The following is a 19,277-nucleotide window of genomic DNA, read 5'->3' as shown; positions in this document are numbered from 1 at the left end:
ACCAAAAATTTATATATTTTTATCATTAGGATTAAGAAATGTACTAATATTAATTAATTAATTGGTGATTTTCTTACTATGTTAATTGGTAATGTGGCTTTAGGATGAAAGGGTGCCTTGCATTTTATTCTCACCCTTGTTTGTGAACTTGTTGGGTGATGTTTGTATATGTCTCTTGTTTTTTTTGTTTGCATCTTCCTATGTTGTGTGTCTCCATACGTAATCATAATCAATTTATATATAATGCATGTTTGAATACACGGTGATAAATCATGGTGAACCAACATTAATATTTTTCTTTAATTTTTGTGACTACTTACTTTTATTTTAGTTTTATCCTTATTTTCCACGATATATCCACGAACGCTGATCCTTATCTTCACTCATTTTTTTCTTCTTATTTATTTTCTATTTACATTACTAATTAAATCATGTTTCTTCACTTTCTTCTCCTTTATCTGAATAAAAAAAGAATATATATATATATTATATATCTTACTATTTTTTTTTTGTCTTCCATTCATGTATCTGAATGTAAGTAAAAACAAAATAACATAATGCTAATAAATGAGTTGCCAATAGTCAACACAACTCTACTTTCTCAGGATTATCATTTAAGGGACAGTTAAAAGAGGCCTTTAAGAAACAGTAAAAGATTAAACTGAATTTAATTATATTATTTAAACTTTAATGGTACATTTAGTGGTTAGAATATGATAAGAGCAGGATATGATAGAGACTTAGATAAAAGAAGGATATGATAAGAGCATGATAGACTATTGTCATATCCTCTGTTTGAGATAGACATGATAATACTAAGATGTGATATAAATAGTGAAAAATATATCAAACTTTCCTTTGAATAATTAGTATTTTTAAAAATTAAATTTCTAAATTAAACTTTTTTTAAAAATGATTATTCTATTAAATTTATTTTTTATATTTTTATGTATGAGATTATGTTTTAAAATTAACTAAAATTTAATTATTTTTTATTAATTAGTCTATTTTAATTTACTCCCAAAGGAAAACTATTTTAATTAAAATTTTAAATTGTATATTTAACCAATTGGTTTTAACTTAGTAGTGGCAAAGTGATAAAAAATAATTAATTTTCAAAATATTATTAAAATAATATTTTCAAAATTATTTTATATCAAAATTATAAATTATTATATAAGTAAAGGAATAATTTTATAACAGCAAGTGATAATATAAAAGTAGTATACACTTACTAATAAATCAATATTTATAAAGAGTAGTCTATTTCATTGCTAGTGAATAAAATTTTTATTTTTATTTATTATACTATAAATAAAAAATAATGTTAGATATTGATAATTGTCTCTGAATGATAGCTCAAGTGGTAATTTCTATGAGACATATAAGTTGGGTGAGGAGGTCCAGAGATCAATTCCTAGAGGGTACAATTTATATTTCCGATGCACACAAAAAAGTGATAATGATAATTTAATTATTTTATATTATTAAATTCAATATTTTCACCATTAAAAAATTAGTTCATTTTTTAATTAAATTTATGAAATACTAAATAATTTTAACTCGACAATAACAACTAGTAATTGATAAATAATAAAACTTGTATATTGAATTAATTGAATTTAGGGTTATGGTACTAAAAAAGAATCAAAAATTGTTATCCTATCATGTCAGGATAATTCTAACTCAGCTTCCCCTCGGGATAAATTTTACACATGATATAATAAAGACAAGGTTGTATTATCATATCATGTTGGCGCAATAAAATGTTAAGATATTTCGATATTTTACAATGCAATTGAACAAATTTATCACTCAGTGTTTGAGTAATTGACTGAATGAAATAAATTATGATTTATTAATATCTCTCTTAATCTTAAAACAAATTTAAGTATAATTGTATCGTCAAAAATGATTGATAAACACTTGATTTTAGGACACCCTTTAAATATATTACTTTGTGAGAGTTTAACCACCACAAAATATTATAAAAGTTAAAAACTGCCACAAATATATTTCTCTAATAGTTACCCATTTAAAAATGTATGTTTAGATATCATTACTCTAATATAGCCGCAAAAAGAGCTTCCCCCACTTCTCCGATCCTCATCCTGTTTTTCCATGTCCTTCACGCCAAGCACCCACCTTTCCCATCCTCTTTTACCTTCACATTCACATTTATATTCACATGCCCCTCCCCATTATTATTATTTTTTCACTCCTCTCTCTCGTGGTTTAGGAGTCAATTGATTTGTAAAGGTAACGACAATAATAGTGCACGTGGCGTTAGTAAACTATCTAGGGTCCACACTTGATGACCTGCAGTTCCCCTCTTTCTGTATATGATATGCCCAAAATCTTGGTGTTTGCTTGTATGAATTTTGACTAACTATTTAAGGACAATTTTTTCTTTTCTTTTGTCTTTCTCTCATATTTGATAATGATACACCCCTTATTTTGGTCGGATATAGAAATCATGTAGCATGTATAGTAAATAAAAAATGACCAAATGTGAAACATCCTAGAGTCCCTAAATTTTGTGTCGGTACAATTTTAGGTAGGACTTAGCCAAAGTGTTAATGTGTTCCTGCCTGCTTGGTGTGTGGTTGTGTGGATTGTGATGATGGGGTGGTAGCTTTTGGGTGTTTCGGGGTACAACCAATTTATCTATCAATTTTACTTTGCTTTAAAGATGTGTGAAGACATGGACCTAAAAGCCCCCCAGGAGGTACCTTTGCAAATTGCAGGTTCCACCACCACCACATGACCTCTATAATTTAATTTTTCTTGTTTTTCCCTAGAAGAAGTTAACTCCATCAACTATTGGATTCTGTCCTTCTTCAAACGGCGTGTCCCATTGCTCCTATATATAGTGTGGGTATTTTATTTTACAAACCCTGATAGGTAGACTCCCGCAAGTTAACTCTAATATGTAGGCTTTAGAAACTAACTACACACAATCAACATACACAATTAACGACGGTGAAAACTGATGCTAAATGTAAAATGTTAAAAAAATAGCTTAAAACATGTTTAAATTTTGTGGCGGTTTGAAACGGTTAAAATCATATTTAATTTTTTTCTTTTACACCTTGTGTTTAGCAGTAGTTGAAAATCGCTCCTAAAAACAAATATCAGTTGTGTCTCAGTAGTTTTTAGGGTTAGACAATTATTATTCTTTATTTTATTATTATGAAGAACTTGGCCATCTTTGTGCTTCCTTTCCCCCACTTGTTTCTTTTCCAGCCCTTCTAAACGGGGTTACTTTGCTTTCCAATATCTCTTTCCACTATGGAGTTGTTTATTAATATTATTTCGGCCACTTAATCAACTTCTTGTCTATACTCTATCCATTTGTTCACTTTGTTTCACAACTCATCGCGTGATGGCACCTTTGAAAAACAACAGAACCATTAATTGATTAGAATATGGATCTCTCTATATGCGAATACCAAAAGTTTTCCCAGCTGGTTCTGACATTTCTGGCACCTTACGTTTATTAAGAGTCAGATAATACACAAACTCAATTGCCTAAAATGACAAATAGCCCTTATACATATTTTTTTTTATGGAAAATGCATACTTCATTAAATCATAATGAAAGTTAGGAAATAACACAGCTAAAGAAGTAAAATAAATCAGGAGCGCAATCAACAACACAAAAATATAACGTGGAAACTCCAAAACAGGAGAAAAAATCACGGCCATTGTCAAAACCGACAACTAGAGAATAAACACTATGTGAAAATTGTTACAACACATAGACTTCGCTCTCAACCACCCCATAACCCCAGTACACCCACACTCTCCAAAGTAAATATTTGAACTACATCTCACAATACTCTAAAACAAGAGCATAAGAGAAAAAGAAAACACAAATATAAACTTAAAGTGTTTTCAGGTACTACATCTTTGGTGTTTTAGTGTGTTGAAACAAGGAGCTTGAGATCCCTATATATAGTCTTGAACTCTCCCACCCCTCACTAATCTAAGCGATGTGAGACTTCTCCAAGATGCATAACTTGATCTTTTTTCTCCTTCATTAGCAATGTGAGACTTACATTGCAATCAACCCCAACAAAATGCATACTTCATTAAATCAGTATGAAAAAACATAAGCTAACAGTACAGATTGAATTTGTGCGGGGAAATCATCCCACCAACACCTATTAGGATAATCAACTGCCAAAGAAGCTAAAATATGAGCCACTTTATTTGCTTCTCGTCTTGCATGTTGGAGCTTAAAGGAATGTAAATGAGCAGCTAGCATGCGACAATCTTTGATCACCGGTTCCAAGTCTACAAAGTTTTTTCCTTGTTGAACGCAACCACCACATTAAGCGCGTTGGTCTCCACCTCCACTGTGTCCAGTTCCAGTTCTTGAACTCTAGCTAGCGCCCACCGTAAAGTCGTGGCCTCTGCAAATGTGGACTCCAACCTGTGCTCAATGAAGCTTGTCTTTGCATACAGGAAATTCCCGACATGATCCCTGACCACCATGGCAAACCCTAAACCTCCATTCCCCGTCCAACCCGCGTCCACATTGACTTTCATCACCCCATCCCCTGATGCCTTCCACCCTCCAGTCGAGCTCGCCGAAGTACCCATATGCGTTGATCCGTGATTGTCTTTGCATACAGGCAATTCCCGACATGATCCCTGACCACCATGGCAAACCCTAAACCTCCATTCCCCGTCCAACCCGCGTCCACATTGACTTTCATCACCCCATCCCCTGATGCCTTCCACCCTCCAGTCGAGCTCGCCGAAGTACCCATATGCGTTGATCCGTGATTGTCTCGATGACCCGCTGCATGTACCCAATCCTGCAGCGTCTGAACAGCCATAGTTATAGCCCCTTGAATATCTGCACTATCAGTACTAAAAACCACAGTGTTCCTTTGTTTCTAAATAGCCCATAACATCATGACAACGACAGCTACAAGCTCTTCATCCTTCTGCAACAACAAACTCGATAGCCATGACCTCAGAGAAGGTGTATCCGCAGCGCGTAGACTCAGATGGGAAGAGAACCAGCACCTCTGGGCCCATTCACAATGTAGCAGGACATGATCCAGTGTCTCTGAAGCACTACCATCGCACAAAGGGCAGCAATCATGGACCAGCACTCCCCTTCGAACCAAATTACTTCGACAAGGCAGGGAATTATTGAGAACCTAAAACAGGAAATGCTTGATCTTACTTGGTGTCTGAATTTTCCACACATTTTTCCAAGGATACGCACCCGTCACTGATATTCTAGAGGTCGCTGCAATCTTTTTGTTTTGCAGCTGGTGATATAGAGATTTTACAGTAAACACCCCATCTTTGGTCCACCTCCAGACCAACCTATCATGAACACATAATAGTGGCTAAAATGATAATCAACCCTTATACATAAATTGCCTAACGCAATAATTACTCTCATTTACACCTATTTTTAAGTGGGTTTTTATCACAACATACTCTGTGACAGTAAAAAATCGCCACAAAAGTGTGTATAAAAATGGCTGATATTCATATAGGTCTAACTATCTTTTTAACCGACAAATGATAATAGATATACTTATTTATATGTATGTATATTAATATTTAGGCTTAATTGCACTTTTGGTCCCCCACTTTATTCAATCGTGTGATTTTGGTCCTTAATAAAAATAATTAGCACTTTGCGTCCCCCACGTTAACTTTCGGTTGCACTTTTGGTTTTCCGTCCAACTTCTGTTTAAAAACTAACTTTTAATCTTTAAAAAATTAATTAAAAGTAAAAAACTAATAAAAATATGATCTTCATCTTCTTCCTCTATCATCTTCAAACCCAAAATCTAGAAAAATTCAAAAAATAAATCTTTTATCTCTAATTTCCAATCCGAAGCCTTGAATGACGAACAACATATCATCATCCAAATCCCACCACGAATTCTCCCACCCCTACCTATGCACAAGATCCTACTTACTATCATTCTAACACGTAGTCATCTGTATTGCAAGATGAGCAGCCATGATTAGGATTCAAATCCAACAAACCATGTATTCTTTCTAAGGTAGGGTTTGGTCCAACTTATTTTTGACTTAAAAGTCACTTTTAAGGTAAAATTTGGCCAAACAGATTTCATTAAAATTTTCTTTGACTTAAAAGTCACTTATTTTTACTGAAGAAAAACACTAAAAGTAACTTTTTAGAAAAAGATATTGTGAGGAACTTTGAAAATAAGGAGCTTTTTTCTAATTTTTGTGTGAGCCCAAATCACGTGAAATCCTTGGCCTCTGTCTGGTTTTCCACTCTTCATCTTCAATCCCTCATTATATCCTTCGTGGCTATGTCTTTCACTACTTTTCCTCTGTTAAAAAGCCAGCTCTTAAATCACACCAAATCACCATGAAAACAACATCATCTGGCTTTTTCACGTTGGAATCACTCACATCAATAGATTAATTAGAATTTTATTGTCAAAATGAATATATGAAATTGAACCCTAAAACTGAAAATGGGATTAAAAAAGAAACGAACACAAATTACTCTAGTTTTGCTTCGAATAAAAGATAAAAGTGGTGTGGCGTCTGAGAATTCAAACTCAATTAATTAATTGATTGACTAAAAATTAGGAGAAGCTTAAGAAGCAGGTAGAAGAGAGGGAGAGACCAGAGTGTGGTATTTAATGGCTTGGATGGAGAGGTTCTGTTGATTCATGGCGTTGGTGTAGAGATGTGAGAGTTGGCGATGGTGCAGAAGGTGGAGTACATGGTCCGATCCACTTCGTCGAGGCACGTCGCCACTGATTTTATCTTCTTCCCCATCCTCCCAGACAGAACAAACAAATTCAGCCCCAATTTTTATATATTAATTAAATTAAAAATTTTAAATATGAAGCTTTTTTAAAATAGTTTTATCAAACAACTTTTAACTTAGAAGTAGCTTTTAAGTTATAAAAAGATGAAAATTGACAAACAACTTCTAACTTTTATTCAAAGCTCTTATTTTTATCTTTGACTTAAAAGTAGCTTTTAAGTCTGAAATAAGCTGGGACAAACAAAGCCTAAAACTCATTCCGAAATTCATTGACCTTCAGCCCCAAATTAAGGTTCATTCCAACACAACCCCATCATCTTCAAATCATAAGAACATAACACACTTACAATTCCAGCAAAACCATATCTTCAAACCCCAATAACCCACAACACAGCCATAAATCCGGCAAACCCATATCTTCAACCATAAATCTCTCTTCTCTCTGTTAATCCGTCATCACCCTTATCTAAACCCTAAAAATGAAACCTTTCTCTTCCATCTCATTCTCATCTCCATCCATTTCACATCAGGAGCTTGTCGAGCTTGAAAAAGATGCGGTGGAGGAGGCTTTGGTTGGCTTTGCGATCCAGATTGAAGGGTTTCGAAGGGTATGGTTGGATCTACGATCCAGATTGTCCCTTCTCCATGAATCCAGATCGGAGAAGGATTAGAGAAGCAAAAAACCCAAAACTCCAGATCTTCCATTCTCCATGATCAGACAAGCAGAATCTTGGCACCAACGTGGAGAGAGGATGGGGTGGTGGCATCGAGAGTAAAGAGAATGAGAATGAGAAGATGATAGTGTATGGAAAATTGAAAGGATAAAGGTTTGGCTTTTATTTTCTGGAGAAAGGTGTGGAGAATCTGTGTTTGTTTTCTTTGGATGAAGAAAGAAGATGAAGATTAGGAAAAGTTTTTAAATTTATTTTTTAATTAATTTTTTAAGGAATATTCTGTTAGTTTTTGGATGAAAGTGGACGGAAAACTAAAAGTGCAAACAGAAGTTAACGTGGGGGACGCAAAGTGCTAATTATTTTTGTTAAGGACCAAAATCACACGATTGAATAAAGTGGGGGACCAAAAGTGCAATTAAGCCTAATATTTATTTTGGTCATTTGGCTACCAGTCTCCATGGGGGAAAGGGCCCCACGTGACTAATCTGGCTCAGGATACGGTAGTGATGTCCCTGGCCACAAATGTATTATTTTTTACCTCAAGGGGATCGAACCCGGGCCAGGAGCCTAGGCGAAATCCCTTAAGGAAATGCACATTCACCACTTGTGTCATACCTTGTGGTTTATGTATATTAATATAATAAAATTACTAACTGTTATCCTAATTATTTAAATAATTTTGATTCTAAACATATTTATCATATATAAATAAGTATACATGTAAAGTAAGTAAACTAATTGGCTAACGTGGTGTGGTTAATCACTTCATTTATTAAGTAAGTGGTTGAGGATTCGAATCCCATCACTTAGTAATGAAAAAAAATTCATTGGTCAACCCTCTATTGGTAATTAGTGCATTGACTGTGAGACGATAAATCAGTCTCACAATTGTCGGCTATGCAATACCTTAATCAAACTAAGGAAAAAAGTATAAAAGTAAATTTTTTTTTGGTACATGTATAAAAGTAAAATTGACTTGACTGACAATATAATTAGTCATTAACGATTCTTATATTATTAATTTTAAAATTTCTCATACATAAAATTAAAATGATAAATATTAAAATTACTAATTATTATGAATAATTATTTGAAAAATAGTATTCTAAATTTTTTAAATGATACTATATATAAATATAAATATAAGTAAAAATGACTTGACAAGTATTAAATACTATATTCAATGTACAATATAATGATATATTGTAAAGAAAGAGAAAAAGTATAAAAGTAAAGTATATGTTAAAGGAAATCGACTTCAATGAGTATTAAACGTTATATTTAATAAAATAATATATAAATATTGCAAATAAATAGAATAAAATATTATATATATATATAATTGACTAGAGCAAAGATTAAATTTTATATTTAATATAAAAATATATAAATATTGTAAAGAAATATAAAAAAGTTTATATGTAAAATTGACTTGAATAAATATTAAATGTTATATTTAATGCACTAATATAATTTTTGGTACATTTATTAAAAACTATATTGAATGTTATACTTATATAAGTAAATTAACTTGAACAAGTGTTAAATGTTATATTTAATTTGTTGGTATTTAAATATTGTAATCAATATAATAAAATTGTAAATATGTTAATAATTTTTTTGGTTATAGTAGGAAAATAAATATATTAATAAATTCATTAGTATATGTGTCTATATTATTTTTTAATAAATAATATTTTTATGATAAAAAAATAACACTTCCATTCAAATATTTTAAAATCTAAAATAGTCATGTATAATTATATTAGTTTTCAATCTTGTGAATAGAACTCTTTGACCAACTCTGTATTGCTTAATGTGTTGACCGTGAAGTGAAGGGATTAGTCTCACGACTATCAAATATAAGAATACCTTTATCAAAACCAAAAATATATTAGTTTTGAATTAAATTAATTGTTAAGATTTTTATCATATCTATAATTGAAGTTTGGTCTTTACACATTAAACATAGACTTTATAATTTTAAAAAGATAAGATATTGGGCATGATGTATGCTTGCTCAAATTCTATAGCCTTCTCCCAGGTTGCATCTCAAATCATGGCACGCCGGTCTTTTTAAGGTCGGAGTGGGGGTATTTTAGGCGTCTATTTATTACAAAATATTTTTCTAAATAAATTATATAGAAATGCAATGAATAATTTAAGAAATCTTTGTGCCGAAACAATTTTTCCGTTTATGTGTCATATGCAGAATAAAACGATAATACTAACAAGTAGATATGTCCAAATCACCTTAAGTAAATAACGAGTAAAACCACTCTATCTCTAGGTGGCCTAGTTATATTTTAACATGTGTCTTTAGGAAATTCCACATTTCATGATATGTGTCTTTAGGAAATTCCACATCACATGACATGTGTCAAAATATTACTGAGACACCTAAGGCTAAATTGTTTTTACCTTATATTTACTTCGGGTGATTTAGGCAAGCTCTTGAAAAATAAAAATAAATTGTGATGTTGAATTTTTTTCAAAAAGGAAATATATATTGATATGGAGTAGAGAAACATCTCATCTCAACAATGGGTGAAGTGGTCAAGCCAAAAAACATCTGGCAAAAGCCAAAAAACTACAATGCAAGCCACTCAAAAATATCTTAAATAACCCCACAAGCATATGGACATGCTTGAAAGCCCAACCTAAAACCTTAAACACAAACCTCACAATCACCCAAGCATTCTCTAAAGCCCAACAAACAACCTTAGTCTACACCATATTGGGTAGGTCTTCATTTGCAATCGAAGAGTGGCAATAGGTTCAAACGATACTATCAACCGCAAGAAACCTACCAAAACAAGAACTCACCCCAAGCGTGCAAACCAAAATACCTAACATCAAGAAACCAACAAAACGTTGTAGAGCTGGGACTAAGACCCTAAAGAAAAACAAGCATAGAAAACTAATAAAACTACAAAAAAAAAGGATTAAAACAAAAGCACAAACCCACTCATGCAGCCCACAAGGAGATTAACAAACCAAAAACCTTGCAGAAAGCAAGTCGTTGAGGCCGAAAAGAAACCGTAGCCTCAACAACGTCCTCAGATTCTCGAGAAGTAACAGGATCAACCTGGCAAGAACCAAATAGTCGCATCGCACCCTACAAGCTTCCAACCAACACATGAAGGACCTAAATCACCCAGAACCAAAAACCACCGCGCCTGACCTATAAAGAGAGGCCAACAATGCCACCAACTCGAAGCACCACCCCCAAACCGAAAATTCTCTGAAAAATGTGACCCCAACCTCCTCACCTACCATGACCATGGCCTAATAGTTATTGACGATTTCAATATGTACGAATTTTATGCCTTCTATTTTCTGTAGGTAAATTAAGATTACTGATTGTTTTAGTCAGCTCTTACTCCATAAGACTCGATGACGTCGCAATCGACCCACAAGGGTTTGCTCTAAAGTAGAAACCATATGGGTGGTCTACATGACCTTGTACAAGAATGGACCACCCTTGTCCAACTGGAAAAGTGTTCGAGCGCCCTCACAAAGGTCCGAGATAAAACACTCAAAGCATGAAAACACAAAGCCAACCATGAGCTCGAAAACTACACTCGAGGACTTCCTTCACACTCATAGGGATATTGAACACATACACCAACCTTATAAATACAGGTTCTACAATTCATTTATACAATATTCTATTCATTCTTAGCATTACATGGGTTTTTAAGGCCCGTGGATTCTCTCCTTGCTCACATATTGATATGAGCATTAGATTTTCTTTTGCAAGTACTCCCCCTAGGCTCGAGGCCAACAACACCACAACCTCAAGTTCACTGAGGCTAAGCATCGCCACAGAGTCCAAGGAGAACAACCATTCATGATTCTCTTAAGAACATTTGGCATCGTCTGTGTGACACTCGAGACCGATGAGGACGAGGAATGATTGCCATGGGCGGGGAGTGATCGCATAGGCGAAGGGAAACATGACTAAACTGATGCAGCACCCAGAAAATAGGTATTTCGAGACTAAATAGGTATGAGACTATACAGTTGATGAGAGAATAATAAAAGGTTTGATTGCTTTACTTCTGGTTCTACACACAAGTAAAGCAAAGGAGTGATGAATCTCTAAGAGATTTCTTACAGTGATTCCATATGGAGGTGTTCATGACATCTGGATTGCAAACAGAGGACATCTTGATGTTGGTCGTCAATGCATTTCTACCATGCACATCTTTCCATGCCTCATTGATAAGCAGGCCTCTGAATAGCCTAGTAGAGTTCCAGGACCGAGCTGCAGATTACCAACGATCATATGACTTGTACCAGCAACACAAGAAAAGGCATACTTTGCACTCTCTCAACGATCACTGATACAACCAGCAGGGGGGAGTTTAAACTTCAAGCTGATGGGAACTTGGATTCTCCGCTAATGAAAACCACTAAGAGTAAAAGGGTGAAAACCACTAAATATGTCATCAAACAAGCTTTACCAAATGTGACGTGAAACTATTCCTAACGTTACATAGATCTTAAGATATCATCTCAAATACAACTGTAGAAATCACTATGACATTAGCCTCAAAATCCATATGACATATTGTTATGTCTGTAGGGTATAATTGTAAATCTATGTCTAAGACCACCATTACTTTAATCAGGGCCGTGTACAGAGATTTTGGGGCCTAAGGCAAAAAAAATTAAAGGGACCTTTTTTTAACAAGAATTTTAAAGAGAACTGCAGAATTAAACAATAGAACCTGGAAACGTAATAGAGATGAAAGGCGCGTGTGTGGTTTGTAAGATTTTAGAATTTTGAAGATCAATTAATTACAAGCCTTTAATTAAAATTCAAGAGAATAGAGATGAAGGGAAAGAGATGAGGAGAATTTTTTTTTTAACCAGGAGGAGCAAAAGCCTAAACGTCTATAGTCTAAACCAGGGAGAGAGTGAAAGATTAAAAGAGAATTGGAATAAATTAAGGAATAAAAGGAATTTATATTTTAGGATAAATAAATATTTTAATTTATATTAATGATGATATTGAATAGTTTTAAAAGAGATGATATTGATGTAACTTATTTAAAAAAAAAGAATATTATGTAACTTCCCTTTTTACTTGGCTAATTTTTAGGGAAGATGAATGATTTTTATTTATTTTATTTTGATCCACTATGAGTCTTTATTGATTGGTAGGTATTTCTAATGAATCCTAAATATTGTATATCAATCAATCATTCAATTCTATTTACAATTTCCAACGTGACAACATTGCAGTAATGCAGTTACTAATTATTTGTTTTTTTTTTCAATCCAAACACATAAGCTCACTGTTTGGCCGTTTGGGTCATTTATAACTAAAACAAAATTTGGGCCTCAATTTTTTGTTTTTGTTTTTTGGGGGCCTTAGGCAGCAGTCTTTTTGGCCTAAAGATAGTGGATATATGATTTTTATGGTTGGTGTTACTCGACTTTTTCTCCACCGCTGATGCATTTGAGATTCTTACATTTTTCTTACACCTGTAAGATTAATTAGTTTAATATTTACTTTTTTGCTATATACATATAAATACTAATATTTTAATTTATGTATTGAAATTGGATCTCCAACCCTCTCAATAATTAAAAACATTTTTTATGTGTTAAAATTCTACTTTGGTCCCCCAAAAAAAATTCATGGTTCTGCCACTGTATGGTGCCCTAAAAATAATATAATAATGCAGAGAAAAAACAATATAAAAATAGCTGGCTTAATTATGTTTATGGTGCATGTCCCCGAATGATAGCTCAAGTGGTAAGAGCTAGGGACATAAGGGTTTGGTGGGATGAAGGGTGAAGGGTTCCGGGTTCGAACCCGGAAGAGGAATTAATTTCCTAACATTTATAACAACTAAGATTTGTCTATAAAAAAATATTTATGATGCATTTATATTGGAATTATTAGTTTTACTCGCTCTTAGTCACGTTCAAAAATAGAAAAATGCTGATAAAAAAAGACTAAAAGAAAAATAAAATTTTTAGGAAAGAAATTTACTGAAAACTAATAATTCAAATTGACTTTTGTTTTTTTGTATTGGTTCTCTTAAAAATTGAAATATGAATCTTTTGAAAATGTAAATATTGAAGTAAAATAAAAGATTAATAATTTTCAATATTGGAGGGTAAAAATTTTTATTTAATCAAAATTAACTTTAAGTCTAAATTTGAGTTTATTTTACCTGCGGACTATCATGAGGAAAACCAGGTATTGGCACATTCTCAACTTCATTAACATCTGTTGGAGCACCATCATTATCAACATTATACTCCACACCTCCATCGTGCTGAATACCTATGTGGCGAACTGACGATCCAGTCGCTGAACTCAAAGCAATCTCCAATGAAGAATTCTTACGAGGCTTACGAAATACACGACAAAGAACAAAAGGAGCCTGCTCAAAGAATAAAATAATTATTTTTTATCAAAATATAATAGAATTGAGATTAAACAAATGTCTTTGGGTTAATCAACACATATTTCTTTCGGGGAAAAACTAATTATATTTAGTAAATTGTGACAGTCCATCCAAATAAATGACTTTTCCGAGATTCATACTATTTTCTTCCTAACCTCTATAGGTTTAGTTTTCCTACTAACAAACTGGGAGGAATTTACGGTACACATTTGAAAACTTGTGTAAGGTTACACATTGCCCTTTTGACCTGTACTAGCAGGTTTTTCCGATTTTTTAAAAAAATAAATAAAAATACATATTTATTAATTATAATAATTAACTTGTGATAATTTTAATTAAATTAATTGGATCTACTAAACTTGAATTCAGAACCAGTTCATCATCATCAACATCAACAGATCTGAAACAAAATAACCCAGATCTCTCCACCTTCCTGAGCCAGTCACCCAAGCCACCTTCACGTTTTGGCCTTGGTTTCTGCAGATCTGGAGGAAGGGAGTGACCAGAACCCACCACCATCACACACCAATCCATAACTCACCACCATCCATTACCCAGAACCACCAACCCAGAACTGACCACCACCCAGAACCCACCCCCAACCCAGAACCCACCACAATCACCACCACCTATCTCCACGCCACCACACCACCTCATCTCATCTCTTCAATCTCAGTGAACCCCCACCACCAGAAACCCAGAAATAAGAATGAAGAGGACCAAACCCACCCCCATCACCAACCAATCGTCATGCTACCACCAACCCAGAACCCACGATGTAACCAACATATCTGCAACATATCAGATCGAGGTTGTTGGACAGAATCGATGGAGAGAACGATAGAGGAGGAGTGAAGGGAGAGAGAAGCGACTACCAGATCTGCAACCAACAAATCTGCAACAGATCAGATCGAGGTTTGTTTTGTTGATTTTGTCGTGCCTCTCTCGATCTGGATGTGGATCTGCCCACCACCGTCGCACCATAGCGTCGTTGCAGGAGAAGGCTGCGGTGGGTGATTGGGGTTACAGGAGGGGGGGTCGGTGATTGGGGTTGTGGTGGGTGAAGAGAACGACGGAGGAGGAGTGAAGAAGCGATATCACGACGGAGAAGCAACGACAGAACCTGGTTCTGAGAAGCAAATAAAAAAAAATCTGATTTTGTGGTGCATGGAAAGGTTGTTCTTTGATAATGATTCTGCTTTGGAAAAAAATTCTGGGTTGCCCTTAACTTTCTGATTTTGTTCTGTGTCATGGATGATCATGTGGTTGAAAAAGTTTGGGGATTTTGTGTTATGGGTTTTAGTGGTAGTGGTGAAGAAGGAGAGAGAAGAGGAACAGATTAAGATAAAAAAAATTGAAATTAATTAAAAGATAAATCATAAATGTTTAATTAAGAAAATATGTATTTTGATTTTTTTTTTTAAACTGTCTATTGCAGGTCAAAAGGTATAAGTGTAACCTTACACAAGTTTTTACTTGTGCATGTTAAATTTTTCCAACAAACTGACACCTTATATTTGGGGTAAAGAAATATGATATATTTTATAACTGAATATTTTTTAAAAATATTTTGCAGTACCTGATGATCAGCCAGGGCATACTCATAAAGAGTCCAATTGGTCCTTGCAACATTTTTTATGGATTTTCCGGTGTGGAAAATGAAGCTGGTCCTGGTGCCCAAAACCACATTTCCAGCGCCACTAGAAGGGATCTGAACCCTTCCATCCCTAAGCCAGAAGCCACTCATAGTCATCTTGTTCCTATGCATATCTCTTTCGGTGAAATAGTACCAATGCCTCTTCCTCCCTCTATGATCATAAGCAAAGCTTGTAGAGTCAGGCAAGTCGAACGGGTCATATTCAAAAAGCTCCAGTTCTGTGATCAAATTAGCACCATCGAAATCCTGACCTTGATTCTTGTTGATCAAGTAGTAGTTGAGGAGAATTTCCTCTGAGGGGAAGAACTGAAAACCTGGTGGTAGAGAAGATAACGCATGCTGCATCTTTGCCAAGTCGTGAAACAAGAGATTTGGGGAGGGGAGGGGAGGGGTTTAAGACTTAGAGAGGAAGTTAAGAAAATAGAGGGAAATGAGAGTGAGTGTGTGGGTTTTTATAATTACGAGAAGAGAGACACACAATCGTGTTGTGTAAAAAGTCAACATAATTGTAGAAAATCAAATTTAAGGAAATAGAGGGAAATGAAAGTGAGGGTGTGACTTTCACTCATCTACTCTTCTGTAGGTGACTGTTGACATGTCACTTTTTCGTTGGTTGTGATGGTAAAAGGAATCATAACAGGTTATGATGATAGGTGATCTCTGGTGGAAAAAACCTATCTCATCTCATGCAGCTTCAAAGCCCTTTTTATTCCCATGTGCGATGAATGCTACTTGTTAAGACACAGACGACTATGGTTCGGTTCTACTAGCGTTTTGATTAATTAACACTCAACTCATTTCCACTAACTTTCTCTTCCCACTCGTCTCATTTATTCTATCACATCACGTATCGTACCTCTCATTTCTCGTTCTACAATTAGGGGTTGATAGATAAATTAAGGAATAAAATAAACTTTTAATTTATTAGTTAAATTTTTATTAAAACATTTATTTCCTGCTATAATATTTAACGTTTTGTTAATTAATTCAAAATAGGTTGATCGAGTAGTAGGAAAGTTAGATGTTTATAAGGGTGACTTGAATAATTCGAACCCGGGAAAGTCATTTGTTAAGAAGGACCTCCACACTGTTTTGTGAACAAATTTATACTGGTCAAAGACAAAAAAAGAAAAACAAAAGCAATTAACATGGGTTAAACTTATAAAGAAATAGATAAATAGGAAAAACATATTTAGAATGATTTTTAACTTTATAAAATAGATAAGTAATTAAGTTTTATATATTTTTCATATTTTTTGACTTATATAATATCAATTATAAAATTTTCATTATATCAATAAAATTAATATTAATTTGTCAGTTACTATTTAGTTAACAAATAAAATGTTATTCTAAAAAACACAAAATAATCCATACCATTCTAATTTTAAATATATATTTTTCCAAAAAAATATAAGTAATATTCTTGGTCAAAAGATCAAAATCTACAATAATTTAAGAGTTTTGAAAGTTTACCTTTCAAATTATTTAAAATAAGTTTATAAAGTTCTTTAAAATTCAATTATGATTAATCATTTGATTTCATATTTAATGATAATATTAAGTGGAAATAATTTTATGTCTTCCTCATAGTGTAATATATAGTTTAATAATTTTTATTGAATCAACAAAATAAAAATTAGTTCTTTATTCTACTTTAAAAATTAAAATTATTCCAAAAATTTCAAAATTAAAATTAATATATTATTCCCTCCGTTCCTTTTTAAGTGTTGTTTTAGAAGAAATTTTTTGTTCCTATTTAACTGTAGTTTTGATGTTTTAAGGTCTATTTTATCAATTATACCCTTACTAGTAAGTGGAAATTAAATTCTCATTACATCAATTCAAAGTCTTGTCTAGTAAGTGGAAATTAAATTCCAATGAAAGTACCCAAAATAGCTTTCAAAGTTACATTGAAAAATGTGTTAACATTAAAAATTGGAGGGAGGTTATAAATTTTTATTGTTACTAGAGAGAGAAGAATGATAAATAGTTGGGAATTGTTATTCAGACCCCCGCAACAGCTATTTAGACTCCTCAAAAAGTGCAAAAATACTAAACTACCCTTAATGAAATAAAATATAAAAAATTCTAACCTCACTCTTCACATTCTCTCTCGTCTCTCCTTACCTCTTACCTCTTTCCTCTTTCTTCCACCAACCACCACCACCCACCACCTCCGCCGCCGCCACCACCGCTGCCACCACCGCCACCACCACAACCTCCATCTTATGTCATTTTTTAAAATTTCAAACTTTAGAGAGTAGATTCTGTCGTTTTAAATTTTTTCTGCAATTAAACGCACTATAGAAGTGCCTGACTCACGCACTTTAGATGTGCGTGACAAAAGCGCTTTTAAAGTGCGTGCCCTTTAAAAGTGCGTAGTTAACGCACTTTTAAAGTGCGTGCACTTTTAAGGGGGGTTTGTCACGCCCTTCTAAAGTGTGTTAACTACGCACTATTAAAGTGCGTTTAATTGCAGAAAAAAATTAAAACGACATAATCAACTCCATAATATTTGAAATTGAAATTTTAAAAAATGACATAAGATGGAGGGGGTGGTGGTGGCGGTGGTGGTGGCGGCGGAGATGGTGGGTGGTGGTGGTGGGTGGAAGAAATAGGAAAGAGGTAAGGAGAGAGGAGAGAGAATGTAAGGAGTGGGGTGAAGAATTTTTTTTGTTCATTAAGGGTAATTTAGTATTTTTGCAATTTTTGAGGGGTCTAAATAGCTGTGGGGGGTCTGAATAACAATTTCCTAAATAGTTTGATTATATCAGAGAGAGAGAGTAGAACAAAAAATTAACTATCCACTATTTTGGTAGAAAAACTTTATAACTCCATGATTAGGATTTGAGAGGGTAGAATGGAAAAAAAACTCCAATAATCCACTATCTTGGTTGGAGAGCTTTTTGCTATAATGACACTTAAAAAGGAACGGAGGGAGTACTTTATTAACTAATTAATATATTTCATTTCTATAAAAAAAAAGTAACTTAAATTTTTTTGATCATAAGAAAGGAATTCCACAATAATTTGAATATTTTGGAATTTCCCCCCTCTAAAGTAAATAATAAATAGTAACTTTATATTTAATATGTTTCTAACATGTAAAAAAATAGTTTTTATTTGTTCTTTTCAGTTTTTAATTTTTATTTGTTCTTTTCAGTTTTTAAATTTTTCGTATTTATCATACTTTTCTTCACAAAAAGGATGGTTTTTATTGTTTTTCATTTTCCTTTACTTTTTTTTAATATATTCATTTTAATATATTCATTTTAAAATATTATTTAAGAGTTATTATTTTTCTACATAACTTAACTAAAATACTATATATGGAAGTATAAGATTAAAAATAATTTAAATTTTTTTAAGGTTTCCCTTTTAAAATCATTTTGTATTTTTATATTATGGAGTTTCATAAATTTAAATTCTTAAAAAAATTAATTATGTATTTTTTTTATATTTTTAATTTTTTTTTTGTTTCTTCAACAAAATAATGCTTGATATTTTTTCATTTTCCCTTTTACTATTTTAATTTAGTATACTAACTAATGATACCACTAATGTAACACCCCCTTTTCCCCATTGTTTTATTTAAAAACGTTTATCAGAGTTTAAAAACATATCAAGGGAGTATTACACTTCTTCACGAAAACTCATTAAAATTAATGCTGGTTGTGTTTGAAAATTTATAAGTTCATATGGTTTTCAATGAATGAATTATT

General features: G+C 33.1%; 2 protein-coding genes across 3 annotated transcripts; both read right to left on the bottom strand.

Annotated features, from left to right (window-relative positions):
* Positions 1-10,938: 10,938 nt before the first annotated feature.
* Positions 10,939-15,178, bottom strand: LOC130718755 (uncharacterized). Of its 2 annotated transcripts, none has more exons than XR_009012784.1 (3): positions 14,255-15,175; positions 13,659-13,871; positions 10,939-11,882 (listed from the first exon to the last, which is right to left on the bottom strand). XR_009012784.1 is itself a non-coding variant. In XM_057569380.1 (3 exons), exons 1-3 carry the CDS (start codon positions 14,427-14,429, stop codon positions 11,835-11,837), a joined length of 366 nt encoding a protein of 121 aa, XP_057425363.1. In that variant the 5' UTR covers positions 14,430-15,178; the 3' UTR covers positions 10,939-11,834. The 2 variants fall into 2 exon arrangements, 1 of the variants encoding a protein (XP_057425363.1); XM_057569380.1 differs by having other exon boundaries at positions 14,325-15,178.
* Positions 15,179-15,315: 137 nt separating this feature from the next.
* On the bottom strand, positions 15,316-15,897 carry LOC130717548 (NAC transcription factor 29-like). Its single transcript, XM_057567802.1, has 2 exons — positions 15,475-15,897; positions 15,316-15,324 (listed from the first exon to the last, which is right to left on the bottom strand). The coding sequence occupies exons 1-2, from the start codon at positions 15,895-15,897 to the stop codon at positions 15,316-15,318; spliced, it is 432 nt and encodes a 143-aa protein (XP_057423785.1).
* Positions 15,898-19,277: the final 3,380 nt, after the last annotated feature.

Source organism: Lotus japonicus, chromosome 5, assembly GCF_012489685.1.
Source record: "Lotus japonicus ecotype B-129 chromosome 5, LjGifu_v1.2".
Classification (NCBI taxonomy): Eukaryota; Viridiplantae; Streptophyta; class Magnoliopsida; order Fabales; family Fabaceae; genus Lotus; species Lotus japonicus.
The sequence above is the reverse complement of the archived record's forward strand: the minus strand, read 5'-3'. Positions and strand labels throughout refer to the sequence as shown.

What these genes read in the sequence shown, in the direction of transcription:
- LOC130718755 (XM_057569380.1), bottom strand. Translation starts at nt 14,429, where the DNA reads ATGGATTGGTGTGTGATGGTGGTGGGTTCTGGTCACTCCCTTCCTCCA. An exon ending in TGGGTGACTGGCTCAGGAAG is followed by an intron (nt 13,872 to 14,324) that starts GTGGAGAGATCT and finishes TTCTTTGAGCAG; the next exon opens with GCTCCTTTTGTTCTTTGTCG. An exon ending in TTCCTCATGATAGTCCGCAG is followed by an intron (nt 11,883 to 13,658) that starts GTAAAATAAACT and finishes TTTTACTCTTAG; the next exon opens with TGGTTTTCATTAGCGGAGAA.
- LOC130717548 (XM_057567802.1), bottom strand. Translation starts at nt 15,897, where the DNA reads ATGCAGCATGCGTTATCTTCTCTACCACCAGGTTTTCAGTTCTTCCCC.